This window comes from Lotus japonicus, chromosome 2 (assembly GCF_012489685.1).
Source record: "Lotus japonicus ecotype B-129 chromosome 2, LjGifu_v1.2".
In the NCBI taxonomy this organism is placed as follows: Eukaryota; Viridiplantae; Streptophyta; class Magnoliopsida; order Fabales; family Fabaceae; genus Lotus; species Lotus japonicus.
In genome coordinates, this window is record NC_080042.1 from 69,903,080 (window position 1) to 69,926,771 (window position 23,692).

The window sequence follows — 23,692 nt, forward strand, 5'->3', positions numbered from 1 at the left end:
ACAATATGCAATATTTTGAATAGAATATGATAATTTAATAATTACAAATGGAAAATAACTTTTGGAAGAATTTAATTGCAATAATATAAAATTGAAGCATCAATTAAAACATATCAAACTTTTGTTTAGGGAAAATAAGTAAATTTTGTTTTTTGGTTGGTGGAAAGAGGGAAAAGCGAGAAGCGCGCAATTCCTTCCAGTTAAAAAAAGAAAGAAAGTGAAGAAAATGCAATTGCATGGCGTTGATGGTCGTTGTTGTTGGAAGTTGGCAACCGAATGCAGATCAGATCAGGGCCAAAATGGATGTGGAGAGAGCTTCGCTGTGCAATCTCGTCGTCAACTTCCTCTTAGAGGAAAACTACATCCTCACAGCGTTCGAGCTCCTCCACGAGCTTCTCGATAATGGTCGCAACAATCAAGCCATTCGCCTCCAGCAATATTTCTCAGATCCCTCTCTCTTCCCTCCCAATCAAATCTCTCGCTTTAATTCTCTCCCATGTATTCTCTGAATCTTCTCTATTCCATTTTTCTCAATTTCTTTGTATTTTGTTTTTCATTCTTTGATTGAATTCCAAATTTGCAGTGGCGGATCCTCAAACTTTGCTCCAGCAAAAAGAAGCTGCTGAAGAAAAGCTAGCCGTTACTGATTACGAGCTACGTTTGGCGCGAGAAGATATTGTCAAACTCAAATCTGAATTGCAAACCAAAGTAGAATGCCTTAATCAACTATACGGTACGGTGTGTAGTTTTTTTTTTTTTTTACATAATTCTACTTAAGGAAGGAAGGAAGGCTTAGTTTTCTTGTTGGAAATTCAACTGTGAGTTTAGCGTCCACATTCATTAAGAATTGACTATAAATGTAGTGGTTAGTGTCGTGAACTAATTTTCCCAAAAGTTTAAGTTGCACATGAATGATTATATTTCTAACACGCGTCCTCAGACAAGAGTCCATTTTGGCTTGGAGCGTGAACAGTGCACAGACTCACCTACCATGTGCAGAAATTTCAACTTTTATAAGAAGAATTTGGGGCGGCAATGATTGAACTTTAGACTACTTCATCATAGAGGCTCTGATACCATGTCATGAACCAATTATCCGAAAAGCTTAAGCTGTTGGGTGAAATCCACATGAATGATTATATTTCTTAGAGTTAGTTCTCTTTAATTATGGTCTTTCAATGCATGTTATCCTGATGACATGCTTCCCTGTTAATTCCCAACACTTCTCAATATTGTTTAGTGTTTAGTTTTGTTTCATACATGGTAGGTGAGAAAAGGGACAATGGATATGCTAATGCTACATGTTGCCATTAACTCTTATGGTTTTGGTGACAACCATTGTCTAAGGCTAATAATGTTATTTACTTATATGCTTAATTGCATGGTCTATAAGGGGATTTGGCTCCTTTTCTAAAGTGTGAGGCTGAACTTTAGAGGATAAAGTTTAAGGACTGATTGAAAACTTATTTGGTAAAATTTTGATAATGTATGTGCATATAACAAAGTATAAAGATGTTAAAATATTAAACCATAAGATATAACTCCTCTAGCAGCATATGACCCACAACACAGCAGTGTCATTTGTGTTTGTTCTGGTTGATGCAGCCAAGTCAAGTGGAGATGCTTCGGTCAATAATGAGCTACAAATTCAACAACGAAATGGGGATATTTCATTCACTTATTTGGGCCCACTGAGGGATAGTGAGCGTCGAGATCTTAATTGTGCTGTGAAGGAATATTTGCTTATAGCCGGCTACCGTCTTACTGCTATGACATTTTATGAAGAGGTAGGGATTAGGAAATTTATTAACCTTTTTTTTGTCCTTACACCTGTGAATTTTTTAGTTTTGTCTTATGTTTTTCTTGTGCAATTCCGTCAGCTTTTAATAAGTTAAGGGATACGATAATATCAGTTTGTTACTTTCACATTTTATCAGCTCTGGACTAGTTTATTTATTTATTTTTCCCATCACCTGATATATTTAGCATTTAGGAATGAAGAGGTTAGTGGCTGCGGTGTTATGCGCATGGAACTTAGACTAATCAAATATGATCTTATATGGAATCTCTGGATCAAGTTATTTATGGAGTGCTGTGATGCATAGCTCTTGTTGTGACTTGTGACAAATGGAACTAAGTTCCCACCATAATATGCACAGATCCAAATATCCAACCATGAATAGGTTTTGTTATCATGGTAGTTCTTGTGTTTGTAGAAAAAAAAATGCTCTCTAGGTATTATTTCTGCTAGACAAGTTTGTGTATCATATGCCATTTTTAGTGCTTAATGTTGTGCAATGTTTAATTTGCAACTGTCCCTGCAGGTTACAGACCAAAACTTGGACATTTGGCAGAATACACATGCATTAATACCAGATGCCTTGCGTCATTATTATTATCAGTATCTTTTATCTACTTCAGAGGCTGCTGAGGTGATTATTTAGGCCAGTTTGCTAATAAGTGATCCAACTGGCTGTTTATTATTTCATGGCTTTGCTCCCCTAAACAAGGTTTTTCATTGTTCAGAAAGTGAATCTGTTTTTAGTAAAATAATTAATTTTTAGATATAAAACAATACACTACAGGAGGATAAGAATTCCTCCTGTAGCAACCACAAAAGGTAAAACAAAAATACATACAAAAAAATAATTACATCAGCTCGCAGAGCTCTTCGAGCCTCTTAAATACCTGGCTAGAATAATAAATGAAGAGTTAACTCTTCAATAGAAGCCCAAAAGAAGAAGTTTTTTTTTTCTAACATAGAGAAAATTTAAGAGAGAACCAACCCTGGCAAATGAAAAATGTTATCAGTGGAATGAAAACGTGCACTGAGCTCTCTGTTCACTTTGAACAATATATTATGCCCCCCAATTATTATCTGTCACTTGAGTTCAATACTCATTTTGTTAGTTTGTCATTGATATAGAAAATGAGGACATACTTTTCTCATTTTTTGGTATATCCATAGATTAACAGAAACATTAGAAATGGAGTTTAACATAAGAATCTCCGTGGAAAAGCACTGCCCTGATTGCTTATGTTATGTCTGCTTTAAATAATACATTACTTTCCAGTGATTGTTAATCAGCCTCTTTAATTCAAAAAGCAACAAACCTATTTAGGGCTTCAGCATCTGCACTGAACAGTGTATGACATTCTTCAACACATGGTTAAGTTTCCAAATCAGAGGCACACTGATGATGTGACAAATTCCCAAGTTCACTGATTTTCCAGTTGTATTCGATTGTATGTTCCTTTTTTATAAACTTTCTGGTACAGATGAAGATCTTGCAAGGCCTCATCTTTCTGTGCTGTGTTATTATAGTTCCAAGTCTCGGCTATCCGTTCATGCATTGTCCCATGCTTTCCATTGGCTTCCCTTGTAACTTTTTCAGTTTCTGTTTTGTTTTTATTTTCTGGATTTCTCATCCACATATTCTTCATCATATCTACAAATAGAAAACTAACATAGTCCAAACTACTTCAAGTACAATAAGATTCAGTTTAAAAGTTTCCTTTCTGATCAATGAATGAAAGTTCTTTATAATGTGGGGGAATCGATGGACTTGAATTGAATTTTGGTATCTGAAGATGTAGGTAAATGTAATCATATAAATCCTGTAATATTAATTTCAAATTTCCGTTTATGTTGAATCAGATATGAATGAATATGCAGGAAAAAATAGCCCAAGTTCTAGAAAATGAAACATTACTGAAAGCAAATCAGAGGCTAAGTCAAGAAAAGGAGAGCTTGTTGAAGGGCAAAGATTTGAGTGATGGTCAAATAGGAGCATTAACTAAATCCTTGGAGACACTACAAGGAGATCTTAAACACAAAGAAGACCTGGTAGTTCCTATTCCTTCTAAAAGATTATGTCAAACAGTAATATTCTATTATGAATAGTATACTAATATTAACTTTTAGGTGCTAGTTTTAAATAAGTCTTTGGAGAATCAAAGAGAGGAGCTCCACGCTAGCAGAGTTGAGACCAGTAAACTGAAAATGCATATTGAAGGGTCTGGTTCTGGGAAGAATCTGGTTGTTAGTGATGTTGATAATTTCCAACCTGAGTCTATAGATAAGTACAAGGAAGAAATTAAGAAATTGCAGATGGAAATTGAAGGGTTGAAGGAAAAGAACAAAGGACCTCCTGAAAATGGAATATTTGTCCCTGAAAATGAAATTATGCAGACAGAAGACAAAGTGATTGAGATTCACGAGGACCAAGGTGCAATATCTCATCCTGTTGAGGTGGCATTGGATGTTGTACAAGATGAAGATGCTCATTCACCGGTTGTTCAAACTCTTAACTACTATGCTGATAAACACAAAGATTCACAACATACATTATTTGATCCTGCAAATGCAAATAGTGCTTTTGAAAGTATTGAAAATGTCTCTGCACATGATGGTGGCAAGCAAGAACAGGATAGCAGGTGTGCTAAATCAGGCAATGTGGATGATGAAGCAATATCTGAGAAGAAAGTGAGTCATTTCTACTTGAGGAAATCCTCGAACATATTTAAGAAATTCTTTCTCACACACATATATATGGCCCTTGTAAAATTAACACACTTTAACTTTTAGATCCTATAAAATTTTTATTTACTTGTAGTCTTTAGCAAATACAAAAGTCATGTGGTTTTTGTCGGGTTTAGGGACTGAAACCGACACACTCTAATATCATAGGGACTAAAAACATATTTTTCTTATAAATATTTTATATTTCTTGATTCTTAAACCAATGTCTTGAGAGCTGAGGCACTCATTAGTAAGACCTATCTTCTTTACAGTATCATCCAATTATGTTTTGAAACATTCTTACCAGAGTTTTATTTGATTACAATTAGGTAAGAAGTGAAACTGAATGGTTGGGATTGGTTTTGTTCAAAGCTTGCTCTTGTTTTAAACACAGTCTACTGGCAGTGTCTTTGTAACACTGCTTTTATACATATAAAGCTCAATATCTCCCTCTGTCCCTGAAAAGAACAAGTGAAAGTCAGTCTGTTAGAGTGTTTAAATGAAAGATAACTGTTTTTGTCTACATCATAATGTAAATTTATGTTTTTTGTTTAATGTGTTTATATTTTGACAGGGGTTAGGAACCATTCAGATACTTGCAGACGCTTTGCCTAAAATTGTTCCTTATGTCTTGATCAACCATCGTGAGGTTTGCTACTCACTAAATTTATTTACACTTTCCCAACATAGAATACACATTGGAGACCACCATGATTTAAATGATTTGAAACTTACCTTTCTAAATTTATTTACACATTTCCAACATTGAATACACGTTCAATTAGTGTTTATTCATTGGTTGCAGGAACTCCTTCCTGTAATTATGTGTGCAATTGAGCACCACCCAGATAGCACGACTCGGGATTCTTTGACCCACACATTATTTAACTTAATCAAGCGTCCTGATGAACAACAGAGACGGATAATAATGGATGTAAGTTATACTGGTTTCTAAAGTTTGCTCAAAGACTCCTTGTTTTCAATGTAACTCTTATCATTTCAGGCATGTGTCAGCCTTTCAAAGAATGTTGGAGAAATGAGAACAGAAACAGAATTACTTACTCAATGTTGGGAACAAGTATATTCTGGCCTTACTTTTCTTCTTACCCTTTGTCATTCTGATTTAGGAGCCATGTTTTCACATTTTCAGTGTTATGGATTTTAGATAAATCACATGTACGAGGAGCGTAGACTGCTTGTCGCTCAGTCATGTGGAGAGCTTGCAGAATTTGTACGACCTGAGATTCGCGATTCTCTTATTTTATCTATTGTACAGCAACTGATAGAAGATTCTGCCACTATTGTTCGAGAGGCTGCAGCTCATAATTTGGCTAAGCTGCTTCCGCTCTTCCCAAACATGGATAAATATTTCAAGGTCAGCTTCACTATATATGCTTCGAGGCAATCATGGAGAAGATTTCTGACTTGAGAGAATTGGCTGCAATGTAAGCTCTGCAACAGGTTGACGGGACAGTCTAGGAATGGAGCTTTCTACCTTGCCATACATAATAAATAAGACAGCCTTTTTTTTCTAAAAAAAGTTAAAGATAAGGAGTTGCTCCAATTTTCTGTTTTATTTGTTGTTAGGTGGAGGAGTTGATGTTCCAATTGATTTGTGATCCCTCAGGAGTGGTGGTGGAAACTACTTTGAAGGAATTGCTTCCAGCAGTTATAAAATGGGGAAACAAATTGGACCACGTTTTGAGAGTTCTAATATCTCATATTTTGAGCTCTGCTCAGGTATTTGTTTCTGTTTGTGCTTTCTGCTATCCTTTGTGACTGATAACTTCATCCCTGACATTATTTGAGTGAATATCCATCTTCCAATTTGCAGCATTGTCCCTCTCTTTCTGTAGTTGATGGATGTGTAGAATCGCATCTACATGAATTGGGGGAAAGAGAGCGTTGGAATATAGATGTTCTGTTGAGAACGCTGGTGGAATTGCTTTCTTTGGTGCACCAGAGAGCAATTGAAACATGTCCATTGTTCACTTCAGAAACTACACAGTTTGTGTTAGATACCACATTGCTTGAATTGTATGCAAGGTAAGCTGAGCAAAAAATGTCCAGTTTGAAATAATACCATTAGGGTCTGTAAAAGAATTGGCTTAGCTGGCCTCTGGGTCTTGAATGTCATGTCCTTCCACCCATAAATGCCTGTTTTTGGATGATGGGTGAAATGTGGGTAAGTGAATTGAGAAATAGGTGGCAGGTCAGGTCTTGTGTCCAGAACCCACAAGCTTGATTCATGTGGTAATGTATCTGCATTGCAGACATGCATATGCAGAAACACAAAACTGTGCATGGCTGCAGTGTCAAAACTGGTACTGATCTTGAATGGTTTCCACTTCTTCTAGGGAAAATGTTGAGTGGGATGCATTTGAATGGATGCATGTTGAGTGCTTTCCTAAATTGATACAGCTGGCTTGCTTGTTACCATGGAAAGAAGATAATTTACGTAGTCGAATTTCAAAGGTCAGTTGTCTACTTTGTTTCGCATGTTTAGTAGTATAAGCAACTAAGTAATTTCTGATAGAAGCTATGTAATTGCAGTTTCTGTTATCTGTTTCTGAAAGGTTTGGGGATCCCTATGTGACATGCATAATGCTACCTGTATTTTTAACAGCAGTTGGGGATGATGCCGATTTGACATTTTTTCCTAGTGCTATTCGTTCGAGAATTGAAGGTAACGGTTCTTCACTTGCTGTGTGAAACTCGTACATAATCACTTTGCATTTGACAGTTCGCTTGTAGGTTTGAGACCAAGATCTGAGATTTCTGAGAGGCTCTGTACATTGTGTGTCCTACCACTTCTGTTGGCTGGTCTTTTGGGTGCTCCTGGAAAACGTGAACAATTCGCAGAGTACTTAAGGAAGCTGCTCCTAAAAGACAATTTCAAGGAGAATGCATCAACCAAGAACACTCCTGAGATAATTAACGCTATCCGCTTCATTTGGTTTGTATATCCCATAGGCCACCTATATTATATTTATATTTTAACACTAATGATAGAATTTTTTCCATTCAGTTATGATCTTTCTTTATAATGCAGCATATACGAAGAAAACCATGGCATGATATTTGAAATACTATGGGAAATGGTTGTTAGCACTAACGTGAACATAAAAATAAATGCTGCGAAACTTCTGAAAGCTATTGTAAGCTTACTGTATTCTTAGTTTCTATTTAGATCTTGTAGAAATGTCAAAACTAACATAGAAAGAGGTCTTCATTATTAGGTGCCGTACATTGATGCAAAAGTTGCTTCAGCTCATGCTTTGCCTGCCCTAGTTACTCTTGGATCTGACCAAAACCTCAATGTGAAGTGTGCCAGCATTGATGCATTTGGTGCTGTGGCTCAACACTTCAAAAATGAGATGGTATCTGCTGCTAGCATAGCATCTTGGTTTCTGTTGATGTAGAGTTAATGCTGCTACAGATTCAAACTCCTGATCAAATATATAATATCTTGCAGATAGTTGACAAGATACGTGTTCAAATGGGTGCTTTTCTTGAAGATGGATCCCATGAAACTACTATTGCTGTCATTCATGCACTGGTGGTTGCAATACCGCATACAACAGAGCAGCTTAGAGATTATATCCTTGACCTTATTCATGGAAAAGAAAGTGTTGAGAAATGTGTTTATTGTCCTGAAAAATGTGCTTATTGTCCTGATGTTATCTCTCATTTTTCAAGTCATTTGCATTTTGTATTGGCTTTCAGCATCTCCTAAATTGTGCCACTTGTTTCTTAACTTTGTTGTACATCTTTTGTCCAAGATTTCTCAACTTACAGCTGTGACAACTGCTGCTTCAAGTGACGTGATGCGTCGGCAAGAAAGAGCCAATGCATTTTGTGAGGCAATCCGAGCCCTGGATGCTACAGGTTTGCAGTTTATCAGCTTTGTCTTCCCAGGATGGGAGATTTTGATTTTCTAGTATGTGACATATATTCTTACAGCTAGTATTTTTAACTGTTGGTTTCATCTTATAGATCTTCCTGCAAATAGTATACAGGACTTCCTCCTGCCTGCTATTCAGAATCTTTTAAAAGACTCGGATGCGCTCGATCCAGCACACAGGGAAGCTCTTGAAATTATTATGAAGGAAAGATCAGGATCAAGTTTTAGTAGAACAAGTAGTACTAAGGTGATGGGTCTGAGCAACTTCTTTGGTGAGCGTGGAAAGAAAGACAGCACAGAAGCACCATCAGAGAGAGTTGTGTCCCCAAGGGCTGCTACATCACAAGTTCCAGCAGAGGACACTAGATTCCGGCGCATCATGCTAGGACATTTTGGCGAGATACTTCGGGGCAAGGGAAAATCCCAAGAGGAACCTCACAGCCGTTAAGATGCATTTTCTGCCTTGTAATTCATCCAAATTATACAAGAAAAGTTTTGTTTAGAAAACTTTCAATCCTTTTACAACGATTTTTAACAGATGAAAATATTGACATGAGGTACATTGTAGGTCAAAATTTAGGTATCTACAATCAAAGCATAACAGATGATTTTATATTTTGACATACATCCAGAATTACTTCATCACTTATCTTCTTCTCCCATTGTTTGCTTTTCAAAAAAAACTTATCTTCTCCAAACCTTCTGTGACATGAGACCTTTGTGATATCAGGGGAAAAGCCATTAATTATAAATAATGTTTTCTGTTCTGCACAAAGGTGAGGTTACTGGATACTAGATAGGAAAGCAAAGTTGAACTTGTGAATGGCTAATGGAATCGCATCCGTGTTAAGTAGTTTTTACATTAATTAATGATATCTGAATTAGTTTTTTGAAATCAATATCTGAATTATTAATTACTAGTAACAAGGTAGAGTTATCATTAGTAATCAAATACTAAGTACCTCTTGTACTTCGCTTCAATATAATTCATCTGGTTTATAAAAAAAAGTAATCAAATACTATATAAATACATACATATATATATATATATATATTAGAATATAATATAAAACCATTTATTTCACACTTTTGAGATAATTGGTTGTTTGACATGGTATCAGAATCTCAATGACCAAGCGGTATAGAGTGCGATCCATGCCACACTCTTTAAGTGTTGATTCCTATGAATAATTCAATTGAAGATAATTAAGTTCTGATTTTCAGGCCACCAACTACCAACCCCACTCTCATTCCTAAGGCGCAGGCAACTATTCAATCCAATCTCAAATGACCAAGCGGTATAGAGTGCGATCCATGCCACACTCTTTAAGTGTTGATTCCTATGAATAATTCAATTGAAGATAATTAAGTTCTGATTTTCAGGCCACCAACTACCAACCCCCACCTTCATTCCTAAGGCGCAGGCAACTAATCAATCCAATCTCAAATGAAAAGAATAAGTTAAACAACTTGCATGCATTCAAGCAAAACAGAGATATAAACTCATAGAAGAAAACCTTTATTCCATGTAAACTCAACAAAGTTAGATGAAAAACAAAAGAAGCCTTAAGAAAGCTCCAAGACATCTTACACAAGCCTCTGTCCAAAAAAAAAAAAACTAAGATCCGAAACAAAATTACAAGTATTCAATTTACAGGCAAAGAAACTGATGAGGAGCATGTCCGTGACAACATCTTTTTTTTCTTTCTTCAGCTCACAATGCCAACTTTGATATCTTTTATGTCTTCAACAACTCTATTTTCCTTCAATGTTTGGTTCTAAAACCTTTTGGCCCTTAATTATCATCAACCTTGTCCTTACTCTCCAATAAATATTCCATTGAACCTCTATCATGGACAACTAATGAGAGCTGCACACTAAACACACCATCAAGCCATCTTTGTAACCACAAAACATCATTGTAATGCACATAAAGTCATGAGAGCTCAGCTATATTTTCAGCACGTTTTAGAATTCCATATTCTTATTTTGCCCTTAATTACTCGAACATGCTAGAACAAGGACTACAATTCAAAATGACTAATTCCTAAGGACTAAGTATGCAAATAAAGACTCTAAAAGGACTAAAATGCAAATGATGACTCAAAAATATAAAAAAGACTCAATTATAACAAAAGACAATAATTAAGACTTAAAAAGATAAAAATAAAGAAAGAAAACACAAGAAAATAAAAGGAAAAGGACTATATAATTCTTGGTACACACCACTATACTCAACAACAGTTTGTCCTCAAGCGTAAAACTTAAGCAAGTTTGTCCTCAAGCACAAAACAAATCACCTTTTCTTCAGCTGCCCAAGCTTTTAACACAAGACACTATATAAATGTGGGTTCCTTCCCAAGCATAAGTGATAAAAAATGTATATTTCTGCATATATCGTATATAGACACTAATATCTATCACACAAAAGCCAAAGGACTATTCTATGGTTCAAAGTTCAATCCAAACACAAAACAATAATAATATAAAAGAGACAAAAAGGAATGAATTAGCAGCTTTCTTGGTTAGTGTCATGAAAAGAATAAGCATTTTTGCGGGGGTGGGGGGGGGGGACAATGAGAATTTTGCAGGGGAAAAATTTCAGCTTCAAATGTATTTCCTTTCTTTGATTTAAAGTGAAACCAGTCACATGAAAAACATCCTAGAACAAATGAAGCAGCAGAGCCACCTCACCTTTAGTAAAGGTCCTATCTTTCGAACAGCTGAAATGGTGATCTAGCAGGAACAATTTCTTGTTCTGGATAGTCTGTCCAACAAAATTTAACTTGGTTAGAATAATATCGACATTACTTGAGCGACTATGGCAACAAAACAATAACATAGTTTACCATAGAAAACATAATTTTTTATCATGGGAAACAAAAATTTATCTTTACCTGATCTGCAGTGAGCCTTTCTAAGTTAAGCTCTATTTGTTCTTTGGTTATTGTTCTTGTACGATCCCCATAGACTTCACTGTCTAGCTTACTTTTTGGAGGAAACTCCTGGAATTAATTTTAAAAAATTATGAGGAATTTAACCAATTGTTCACCATTAGAACATTAAGTGGATCAATGTTGCTGATACCAAATTGAAACTAATATAGTAGTATACAATGAAATGTTGAGCTTACTTGAAGGATGTGATCTAAACCAGGATTTACACCAGCAATGATCTCTCTTGCAAATTCTTCATCAGTATTCCAATCTGACTTAGTCACTGTTTAACATATAAAAAGAAATAACCATTGTCAAAATATCCATTCTTTCAAGCTGCTAAATGTAAAAAAGTTATTACATTTTTGCTTGCAAGTGTCAGTTTTGAGGAAGTGGCTGTTTTGACAAAGGTAGTACCTTGAATCACTTTAGCATGTGGAAACTTGATCACCATCAGTTCTGAAGACTTCCTTTAACACTTTAAAGGATTAATTTTAATCAGTATAACTGTAGACAGCTTAATTCCCCCTTCGTATAAGTCATACAAGTCACCAAAGCTATCAAATAACTGATTTCATAGCCTCAATGAATTTGAAATGAAAACAAATAAAAAAATCCAGCCAATGGAAAGAAAAAAGAAGTGTTAGTGGTTGAGGGTGTTTATCAAAATTAGACTTTGACCCCTGTGTCCCCTTCTCATAATTTTCATTCTTTCATTAAGATTAAAAAAAAGACTTCATCATAATTTTCACCACATGTAATCAAGTCTAGACAATCCTTTATCTCATAAAAATAACAAAATTAACATTTTAGAATAGATGGAGAAAGGGAGAAATGCAGGAACAGATGGAGAAAGGGAGAAACAAATATAGAAAGGGAAAATGCACCTCAATGAGACAACCTTCAGCTGCGAATATGAGAGAAGCAAAAATCATTGAAGAAGAAAGAAAGAAAAATAGTTAGAAATGCATGAATGGATAAAGAAAGGGAAAATGTAGAATCAAATGAAGGAAGCTAAAATGAAGGGAGAAACACACCTGAAGAAGATTTTTGAAACTGCATCTCCTAGCACAGCCAAGCTTGTGGGACAAACCCCTTTAGCTTTGCAGACATAAGAAAACAAATATCAGTGAAGTGCAATTATGTAGACACTGAAAAATATATAAGATCTTAAGCTCTCATAATGACTTACCACTCCTCACACAGAAAGCTCAATCCTATTCCACAAGTTTCACCTGACATGCACATTCCCTCATAACCTGGTCAGGCAAGCCAAACGCGACTTGATTATAGACACTGACTATGCCTCTATGCCTCAACCGCCATTAAAACATAAAAAAAGATCTCCCCACCTGTGAAGAGCCAGAAAACTTGTTAGATTAGAAATCAAAGTTTTCAGGGGCCTAATTGAAAATATAACTTCATGTCGTAAGGCTTCAACCTTAACAACCACCAAATATCTTGTACTCTGTAATCAATCCAATAATATCTACCAAAAATCATATAAACAACAACAATCAGATACTTTAACATACTTTAACAGAGAAATCAATTCAGAGCTATTAACTTTGTATCTTGTTTATGTGTAACTTTAGCTAGATAGTCTACTTGTAGTTTCAAACAAAAAATCCTCTTCACTGGATCACTAAATAGAAAAGAAAAAGTGGACATTTTTTTCCTTATAAACTTGAAAACTTTTATCTCATTTATGGTTCAATTCTTAAGGAAATGAAGAAGAAGAAAATGGAAAGCCTCACATAATCGAAAAGAAACATCAACTGAAATTATAAATTACCAAAATCGTATATTTAGAAAAAGAATCTCTGTACACAGTGCCTTAAGTGGCACAAAAGCAAGAATCAAAATCCTATTCCTCTTCCTACCAAGTTGTGAACATTGAAAAATCACATAATTACTTTGAATCGGTCCTATCCTACTCTATTAAAAGTAACAGGCCATGAATATTGAAAACTCTAATTTCATAAAAAAAAAATTGATGAGGTTAATTCAGAACAAATTTTATAAAATTATCAGCCAACAAAATGAAAAATGAAAAATGAAAAATGAAAAATGAAAAATGAAAAATGAAAAATGAAAAATGAAAAATGAAAAATGAAAAATGAAAAATGAAAAATGAAAAATGAAAAATGAAAAATGAAAAATGAAAAATGAAAAATGAAAAATGAAAAATGAAAAATGAAAAAAGAAAAAAGAAAAAGTATCAACAATAACTAACACTCGATTATAATCCATTGCATGAATTTAAGAACTGGAAAGCATATGGTTTGGAAGGTTCAGCAGTAGGTGCCATCTCCCACTTCCTAATAACCCTTGCCATGATCTTCCTGGGCATAAGCTTCGAATGGAATTCATGTGTGCAGATACAGAATAAATAAAAGCACAGTAAGATTCAATCAGATTAGTGAGTGAGATAAAATAGAAGAGGAGGGTTTCAAGCAGAAATATTGGGACATGAGAATGGTGAGAATGGGAGTTCACAACATGGGGTACTTATAGCCAAAATTTGAAAGTGAACTGACAACATCAGACCTAACTATACTGATAGATAAATCTCTTTTAACACATTGGAGTTGTACGAAATATATCAAAAAAAAATGAATAAAATGAATTAGGATTGGGATTGAAACTGACCATTTGATAGAGTATTCAACCTTTGCTGATGCATTCAACCATAGTAGTTGGAGTTCTCATGAGGAAGGATGACGAATGAACAGTGTGCCATTTAAGGTGTCGATCCAAAATTGGTTCTACCATAATCGACGGCAAAGTTGGCTTCAAATACACATCAAGCGGCGGCCGAAAGCAATTCCTCATCAGATTAATCGGAAGAGACTCTATTGATGGATTGGTGAGAAGTAGGTTGAGAAAGGAAGGCTAACACGGAAGCAGACCTAGGGTTTGAGATTGATGTGGATGAAGGGAAGGCTGTGAGGAAGACTCGAAATCAGAAGGAGATGAATGGTACGACGGAGTAGGTAGAGATGGAGAGAACACACGCGATTAGAGAGCTAGGTTTGATGGGAGACGGTGATGAACAGTGTAGAAGCAAAAACGACGTCGTTCTTCCTTTGTTGAGTTGAAAAAAAAATAAAAAAACAGAAGTAAGTAAAAGCAGGACACGTGTCAATGTGTAATTGGAGGTTATTTAGCTACAGTAGTGGAAGATTAAGAAGTAGTAGATATGTGGCTCAAATGGTGCAGGAGACAATTCGACAGTAGAGGATCCACATCAGCAGTGATGATAGAAAGAGATGTGATGTGGTAAGTTACTGTAATGATAAATCAGAAATTGAACAGAAAACTCAAGAAGGAAAGTGTTCTTCTATTGCAAGGGAGTAACTCAGAGCCTCAGTGTGAGGGTTACAAGAGAAAATAAGAACAATTGTAGAAAGAAATACAGAGGGGGGAGAATATTCAGAGAGGAAGAGGGAATACATCCAATGTCATGCCTATTACATTGCTCTACTCTCTTATATACCACTCTCACCCATGTGATTCGGTTAACTTCCAGCTGGGTTTCTTCTCTCTCTTCCCGCGGCCCAATTCCTCTGATTCCGGAAGGTTGTTATGCTTCCCCTTTTCCCTTGATGACTCAGCACTAGTGGCAGCTTGCCCCTCATGTGCCATTCCACTCGTTACATTACCTTCCCCTTTAAAAACAACCTTGTCCTCAAGGTTAAAAGTAGGATAACTTGCCATGATATCATCCACATCTTCCCAAGTAGCTTCCTCATTCAGACCATTCTCCCATTGGACCAGTATTTGCTCAATCTGATGATGACCTCTGATGACAGAACGAGTTGCCAGGACTTTAATTGGCTGTAGAACAGGTCTCATTTCTGTCACTGTTAAGGGTAATGGCAAATAGGGCTCTTGAGCATGTCCAGAGTAAGCCTTCAGCTGAGAAACATGGAAGACAGGGTGGATTCTTGCAGTGGAAGGTAACTCCAATTTGTATGCAACCTTCCCAACCTTGGCTAATATTTTAAAAGGGCCAAAGTATCTCATTGACAGTTTCTGGTTCTTCCTCAAGGCAGCAGAGTGTTGTCTGTAGGGCTGTAATTTCACCAAGACCTCATCACCTACTTGAAATGATACATCTATTCTCTTTTTGTCAGCTTGTTTCTTCATGATCTGCTGAGCCCTTGACAAGTTTGATTTGAGCTTAGCTAGCAAGATATCTCTGTCAGCTAGTTGTTCCCTTACTTCAACAGGGTCCGTAACTGAGCAAGGTTGTCTAGTTAGAGCTGGTGGTTCTCTGCCATACAATGCTCTAAATGGGGGGTGCCTAAGCTCAAATGATAGGCAGTGTTGTACCAAAACTCCGCCCAAGGAAGTGCCTTCACCCAGCTTTTAGGATTCTCATAGGTGAAGCATCTAAGATACATTTCCAAACACCTATTCAGAATCTCTGATTGGCCATCTGACTGTGGATGGTATGCTGATGACATAGCCAGTGTGGTACCTTGCAACTTGAATAAATGCTGCCAAAAACTGCTAGTAAAGACTTTATCTCTGTCAGATACTATAGATCTTGGTAGCCCATGCAGCTTAACTATGTTATTCATAAATGCTTCAGCTACTACTTTGCTATTGTAATCAGCTTTCAAGGGAACAAAATGTGCATATTACGTGAGTCTATCGATCACTACCATGATGACAGTCCAGCCAAGAGAATTAGGTAGTCCTGTGATAAAATCCATTGCTACATCCTCCCAAACTTGTTGAGGGATTGGTAATGGTTGAAGTAGTCCCGCGGGCAATGTGTTGTTTGCTTTGGCTTGTTGACAAACCAAGCAGTTCTGGATAAAGACCTTGACATCTTCTTGCATCTTGGGCCAGTGAAATTGAGCCTTGAGTCTGGCCAGTGTTCTTGTGATCCCAGCATGACCTCCAATTGGGGAGCTGTGGTATTCCTGGAGTATTTTCTGTACTAAATCATCTTCAGCAGGTATTGCAAGTCTGCCCTTCCAGTATAATAAACCTTCTCTCAAAGTATAATGATTTGCATCCTCAGCTTGCTTGTGTGGCTCCAGCAACTGTGTCAATCGAGGGTCCCTAGCCAATCGTGTTCTTAATTCATCCAAGAACATCGAATGAGGTTCTGACCAAGCCAAAAGAAACATTCTGGACAAGGCGTCAACCGCTTGATTGTCTTTCCCAGGCTTATATTCAATCTTGAAATCATATCCTAGGAATTTGTGGATCCATGCTTGTTGCTCAGGGGTTTGTAAGGTTTGGTCCATCAAGCTTTTCAAGCTTCTTTGATCTGTCCGGATAACAAACTTATTGCCTAATAAGTAGTGCCTGAATTTTTCCAGAGCTTCAGTGATAGCTAGCAACTCCCTGATATAAGCTGATTGCTTCTGCATTCTAGGGGCCAGTTTCTTTGAAAAATAGGCAATTGGATGGCCATTTTGTCCCAGCACAGCTCCTACACCAATGCCTGATGCATCAGTCTCCAAGATAAAAGGTTGAGAAAAGTCAGGTAATGCCAACACCAGGGCCTCAGTAATGGCTTTCTTGAGCCTAACAAATGCTGCTTCTGTGTCTTTATTCCACATGAAATTGTCATTCTTCAAAAGATCAGTTAAAGAGCCAGCAATATGTGCATAAGATTTAATAAATCTTCGATAGTAACCTGTGAGGCCTAAGAATCCTCTTAAGCTGTTTCACATTTGATGGTGTAGGCCAGTCGAGCACTGCTTTTATCTTAGTAGTTTCTATGGAAACCCCTTTTCCAGATACTGTGTGACCTAAGTAATCCACTTCTGTGGCTCCAAATGAGCATTTAGATAGCCTTGCATATAACTGATGCTGCCTCAAAGTCTGCAGCACTGACTCCAAGTGCTTGAGATGATCCAGCCAAGAAGCACTATAGATCAAAATATCATAAAAAAAACGAGAACAAATTTTCTAAGAGCAAATTGGAATACTTTGTTCATAAGACACTGAAATGTAGCTGGTGCATTTGTAAGACCAAATGGCATTACTAGCCATTCATAATGTCCATGATGTGTTCTAAAAGCTGTCTTTAGTCGATCTTTAGGTTGAACTAATATTTGGTGATATCCGGACCTCAAATCCAATTTGGAGAAATATTGAGCTCCAAACAGTTCATCTAATAGTTCATCTACTGGCATTGGAAAATTGTCCTTCATAGTAATGGCATTCAAGGCTCTATAATCAATGCAAAACCTCCAACTGCCATCTTTCTTCTTGACCAAGAGGATAGGAGATGAAAAAGGGTTGTTGCTTGGTTGAATGATGCCTTGATCCAACATCTCTTGTACCATTTTTTCAATCTGTTCTTTCTGTGTGTGGGGATATTTGTAGGGTTTAACCTTGATTGGTCATGTTCCCGGTTGTAATGGTATAGCATGATCTTGTGCTCTTTGTGGTGGTAGGGCAGTAGGGACAGCAAAGACTTGTGCATAAGTGTGCAGAAGTATAGCCAGTTCAGGTTCAATATTGGTTGGCAATTCTTGTAAAATATCTTCTGGAACATCCTGCTGAATTAGTTGTATTGCAAAGCACTCCTCAATTGCTTTGGTGTTATGCAGTCTTCTGAAATGGTGTAGTTGGGCCTGTGTTACATCCACATTGCTTTCACCTTGTAGGGTAATGAAGTGTCCATTATGGAAGAACTTCAATCTTAATGCTGCATAATCAGCTACATGAGGTCCTAAAGTTGCTAGCCATGTTGAACCCAAAATCACATCTGCACCAGCAAAGTGCAATAAGTACACAGGTACTTTCAATTCGTGGCCCTGAACTTGCAGTGGTAACTGCTGTATGAGCTCTTCCGCATGCAAAATCTGACCATTGCCCACTGAAACCCGCAAGGTAGGAACTGGTTCCACTGGGAGTCTAAGGACTTGAGCCACTCTCGGTTGAATGAAGTTGTCAGAACTTCCTCCATCTACCAGTACCTTAACTTGTATGCTCCCTATTTGGCTAGTAAAACGAATAGTGCCCACACCATTTGATCCTCTCATGGCATTTAGAGATAAGTGGTGCGTATCACCCTCCAAGTTTTCCTCCTCAGTCTGTATCTCTTGATCATCAGTTTGAGTGTCATCGGTTTCTTCCAACTGAAGCAACATCACTTGTCGATTGGGACACTTGTGAGCAGGGGAAAACTTCTCATCACAAAAATAGCACAAATTCTTTTCTCGTCTCAACTGAATCTCAGCAGGGGAAATTCTTTTGATGTTGTGGTTTTTTATGTTAAAAGGTTTGATCGATGGTGTAGGTAATAGTGGTGGCAAGGATGTTTTTGGGGTATCGGTTTTTTGGGTAAATGATGAGTGTCGTGGTGGGATTGTGATGTTTGAGCTAACATTTCTGGCTAAGTTTGTGAATGTTTGCGGTTTGGGTGATGAAGTGTATTTTTCTTCAAACAGTTTGGCTAGAGCCACTGCTTTGGTTAGTGTCTGAGGTTCCAATGCTTTCACATCCCGGCGAATGCCTTCCTGCAAACCACTCATAAAACAATCCAGAATTGCATCTGCACTCAACCCCTCTACTCTATTTACCAGTGCAGTGAACTGCATATAAAACTCATTCACAGTTGCAGCTTGATTCATTTTAAACAAGGTAGCCCGAGGACAATCAAACGCAGATGGTCCAAAATCTAATTCCAAAGCTCTAGTAAAAGCTTGCCAAGAGCTAAATGGTTCAGTTTTTTGAATCATTTGATACCAAGGAACCACGTCCTGATCTAAATGTACTGAAGCAATAATTAATCTATCAGCATCTGGTGTCGCATAGTAATCAAAGAATTGTTCAGCTTTGAAAATCTAGTCCATCACATTTTTACCATCGAAGCGAGGAAAATCAAGTTTGACAGATCTGACCTGAAACGAATTCCTCTGTTGATCTTTGCCTGAGCTCGATGCACCATGGGAAGACGTTGGAAGAGTTTTTAGTTGTTGCAACACTTGAGCCATCAACGTGTTCAGCTGCGTGAATTGTGAATCATTTGTCGCTTGCATCACATCGATCTTCTCCATCTGGACTTGATTCGCAGCTTCCACTCGATTAACTTGGACTTGAAGGTCGTCACTAACGCGAGAGATCGCATCAGCGCTCTTCTTCAATTCCGCATAGATCTCCTTCATGCGTGTGTTGTCTGCCATGGTGAGATGAAAGCACCAATTGTAATGATAAATCAGAAATTGAACAGAAAACTCAAGAAGGAAAGTGTTCTTCTATTGCAAGGGAGTAACTCAGAGCCTCAGTGTGAGGGTTACAAGAGAAAATAAGAACAATTGCAGAAAGAAATACAGAGGAGGGAGAATATTCAGAGAGGAAGAGGGAATACATCCAATGTCATGCCTATTACATTGCTCTACTCTCTTATATACCACTCTCACCCATGTGATTCGGTTAACTTCCAGCTGGGTTTCTTCTCTCTCTTCCCGCGGCCCAATTCCTCTGATTCCGGAAGGTTGTTATGCTTCCCCTTTTCCCTTGATGACTCAGCACTAGTGGCAGCTTGCCCCTCACGTGCCATTCCACTCGTTACAGTTACGTTCCAAAAAAATAAAAATGTCGTAAATTAAGAGAATTAAAGTGAAAATATTGCGGGAGTGTGAGTATATTATAGCTCCTTCCTATTTATATCCATTCACCTTTTTGTGTTGAAACCATTAATTTCAAAGCCATGGAACCTGTTCTTAATGTCTATCAAGAACTTTGGAGCCTCATCATACTGATCATGCTAGCTAGCTTTACACCACCCCTATTCAAATCCCTGAAACATAGTCACAACAAAAAACCAAGACTCCCTCCTGGTCCCGCACCTTGGCCTATAGTTGGCAATCTTCCACAAATGCTAGCAAACAAGTCTGCATTCAGATACATACAACAAGTCATGAATGATCTCAACAGTACTGAAATTGCATGCATCCGTTTGGGTAACATCAATGTCATCCCAGTGTCAAGTCCTGAAATTGCACGTGAGTTCTTGATAAAATAGGATTCTGTTTTTGCCTCAAGACCCTTGAACTGGTCCAGTGCGCATGTGTCACATGGATATCTAACCACAGATCTTGTCCCCTTTGGAGAACAGTGGAAGAAAATGAAGAAAGTGATCACCAATGACTTGCTTTCACCCCTCAGGCATCAATGGCTTCATGACAAGAGGGTCCAAGAAGCTGATAACCTTGTCAGTTTTGTGTACAACCAATGCAGAAATGGTGGTGGACTAGTGAATGTGAGAGTTGCTGCACAACATTATTCTGGGAATGTGATAAGGAGGTTGGTTTTCAATAGAAGGTTCTTTGGAGAGGGTAGGGAAGATGGAGGACCTGGTGTTGAGGAAGTAGAGCATGTAGAAGCACTTTTCACTATGCTGAAGTACCTCTTTGCCTTCTCTATTTCTGATTACATGGCATGCTTCAGGGGACTTGACTTGGATGGTCATAAAGGGAACATAAAGAAGGCTTGTGAGGTTGTGAGAAAATATCATGATCCAATTATTGAAGACAGAATTGAGAAATGGAAGAATGAGAAAAATACAGATCAAGAAGACTTGCTAGATGTTCTCATTTCACTCAAAGGAGCTCACACCAATCCACTTTTGACTGTGGAGGAAATTCGGTCTCAAACTATGGTGCCACTCTTGCTTCTTAATTTCTAGCCCCTTTAAGTCTTGAGTTGTTGTGATTATGTTTGTTTGTTTTTTTTAAGCAAAAATATATCGATATAATAAATAGGGACAGCAAAAGATTAACCACCTCATGAAAGCAGAGATATAGCTACTCACCTTGTTCAAAAACAACAAAGGATAAGAGATTAAGAGCAACAACTCTAGCAAAAATTCACTATATATACAACACCTTCACCAATGACACAAACTCCTCATATAACAAAAAACCTGTCAAAACAAACAACCCAAAAAGACCACAACAACACCTAGACCCACAAAACATCAACAAACAGTTTGTTTTGTTTCTTGGAAAAATCTCTTTTTAATCGAAAATCATTTTACCAACTTTTTAGGTTTGTTTAAGACTATGTTTCAGTTTTTTATTCTAGAAATCACATTTTTTAATTAATTATTTTTTATTTTTAGATGTTCATTTCAGCTTTTTAAAAAATTATTATTTTAAAAAAATCTTGATTAATATTATTTTAAAAAAATATACTTTTATTAGCTAGGGAAAAGCTTTTTTTGAAAAAAAAATAAAAAAAAATTATAGTTATTATTTTAAAAAAGAACTTGGTCAAATTAATTTAAATTTTACTTTAATTATTTAATTAAGAAAAATAGTTGTAATAAAAGAGTAAAAGTTGAAGTAAAAATATTTTTATTCGTATAAACAAACACAAACGAGTTTATATTTTTGGCAAAAATCACCAAAAACACTCTCTCTTTTAATGCAGCTAAAAATCATTTTTTAAAAATATTAAACAAATGGACTCGAATATCTCCACATTTTATTTTCATGTCTAATTATTAAAATTGAATACTATTATTAACAGCCATATATATTTTTCAAAAAAAAATGTTCTAAAAAGCAAACATTCTATACATATTTTGTTTCTAATCGAAATCTGTTAAAACAAAAAATCTTTTAATAAAAAATTTAAATGAATGTAACTGTTCCTCCTACGTGTAAAATTTTAAATAGTTGGAGTGTAAAATTATTTTAAATTAATCATAATTAAACTCTTTTAGGATATATTACAGGAAATAATGATGGCAACAGTTGATAATCCACCAAATGCACTTGAATGGGGACTTGCAGAATTGATAAATCAGCCTGAGCTACTACGAAAGGCCACTGAGGAATTGGACAATGTGGTAGGTAGAGGAAGGCTAGTGCAAGAATCAGATTTCCCAAAGCTCAACTATGTGAAGGCCTGTGCAAGAGAAGCTTTTCGTCTTCACCCCATTACAGATTTTATCATTCCCCATGTTTCAATGGCTGACACAGTTGTTGCTAATTACTTTATCCCAAAGGGTAGCCATGTGTTGCTAAGGAGACAAGGAATTGGCCACAATCCAAGAGTTTGGGAAGAACCACTCAAGTTCAAACCAGAACGTCATCTTAAGAGTGATGGGTCTAATTTGGTTTTAACAGAGCCAAGCTTGAAGTTGATAACATTCAGCACTGGAAGACGTGGTTGTCCAGGACTCATGCTTGGAACTTCAATGACTCTTATGCTATTTGCAAGGTTGCTTCATGGCTTCACTTGGAGTGTGCCACCTAATCAGTCTAGAATTGATCTCTCTGAATCTGATGGAGATACCACCAAAGCTAAGCCTCTTGTGGCCTTTGCAGAGCCAAGGTTATTGGCAGAGGCTTATCATGTATATTAAGCAAACTGCAGAAGCCATATATTGAAAGGAGTGACAATGATCTTAAACTTGAGTCTAGAACAAAAAACTTAGTTGAGCTCAGCCACCACCGATTGGTATGTTTGTTGACAGAAATTAAAAAATCCCTTGAATAAAAATTTAAAATGTAGTTGTTTTGTTTCAAACACACGTAAAAGAGTAAGTGCACTCTACCACAAAAGTAATATAGGATCATGCACTTAGTTTTATTTACTTTCATTAAGTATCGTGACATTTTCACCCTCCATGGCTTGGTTTGTAATGACTTTGTCTTTTATGCATTTCTTTTAAGTATATTTGGTGTTGCCGCTGATAACCTTTTTATTGCGTCACCAACAGGTTCTATTTTAATTTCTTTTGTTCGCCTTTGGCGTTTACTCGTGCATTGTTACGCGCTTTTTAATTTCGGTAAGTTATGTTTTAACGATTTTGTGTGATTTCAACTGAGACTATGCTTGAATTAATTCGATCAAGGCTTGTCCTCACTTACGTGAGACTTTGTACTTCACAAAGAGTTCGCCTCATTTGGGGCTATGTTGCTTGGGGTCCAATGGCCATTTGGAGTTTCCCAAGGTTGTGCTCAATAAGATGTTCGCCCTTATTCCGGGGAGACTTTGGCAGGTAATTTCTACCCCACACATCGCCAACGATTCCAGCTGTTACGTCGGCTTTCCCGGGGTCAATTCTTAACACTTTGTCCTTTATCAAATTTCCTCCTTCAATTTTCTATAAACTTTTCAGTTTTCATTCATTACTTTGATAGTAACTTTTACTCACATAACTTGGCGCCTCATTAAAAAAAAATCTTTTCAGAAAGGAAAAAGAGTACGTCGTTATTTACATTTTGAATTTCCAGTTGCATCAACCGTAATAGTAGCGGAGATTGGCGGCGTTCCAGATTTTGGTACTCGTTGTCCATCCAGCTCTTCAAGGTGATAAGCTCCTCGCCCTAGGGCCTT

The 23,692-nt window shown here is 36.9% G+C and overlaps 2 protein-coding genes, 1 long non-coding RNA gene and 1 pseudogene across 3 annotated transcripts; 3 read left to right on the forward strand and 1 right to left on the reverse strand.

The window, feature by feature from the left end:
- The first annotated feature begins 221 nt into the window (after positions 1–221).
- LOC130739158 (uncharacterized) lies at positions 222–9,085 on the forward strand. Its single transcript, XM_057591395.1, has 20 exons — positions 222–498; positions 584–733; positions 1,606–1,787; positions 2,325–2,432; positions 3,677–3,847; positions 3,926–4,486; positions 5,097–5,171; positions 5,328–5,456; positions 5,526–5,600; positions 5,688–5,897; positions 6,110–6,262; positions 6,357–6,568; positions 6,880–6,997; positions 7,076–7,208; positions 7,277–7,478; positions 7,575–7,680; positions 7,762–7,902; positions 7,998–8,121; positions 8,291–8,410; positions 8,519–9,085. The coding sequence occupies exons 1-20, from the start codon at positions 237–239 to the stop codon at positions 8,872–8,874; spliced, it is 3,588 nt and encodes a 1,195-aa protein (XP_057447378.1). The 5' UTR covers positions 222–236; the 3' UTR covers positions 8,875–9,085.
- A 605-nt stretch (positions 9,086–9,690) lies between these two features.
- LOC130739160 (uncharacterized) lies at positions 9,691–13,481 on the reverse strand. Its single transcript, XR_009019785.1, has 8 exons — positions 12,804–13,481; positions 12,555–12,714; positions 12,400–12,463; positions 12,250–12,269; positions 11,780–11,840; positions 11,560–11,645; positions 11,324–11,431; positions 9,691–11,193 (listed from the first exon to the last, which is right to left on the reverse strand). It is a non-coding gene; the product is annotated as an uncharacterized LOC130739160 (long non-coding RNA).
- A 6,555-nt stretch (positions 13,482–20,036) lies between these two features.
- LOC130736950 (isoleucine N-monooxygenase 1-like) lies at positions 20,037–21,029 on the forward strand (annotated as a pseudogene).
- A 1,062-nt stretch (positions 21,030–22,091) lies between these two features.
- LOC130736951 (phenylalanine N-monooxygenase CYP79D16-like) lies at positions 22,092–22,794 on the forward strand. Its single transcript, XM_057588727.1, has one exon. It carries the CDS (start codon positions 22,092–22,094, stop codon positions 22,713–22,715), a length of 624 nt encoding a protein of 207 aa, XP_057444710.1. The 3' UTR covers positions 22,716–22,794.
- The last annotated feature ends 898 nt before the right edge of the window (positions 22,795–23,692 follow it).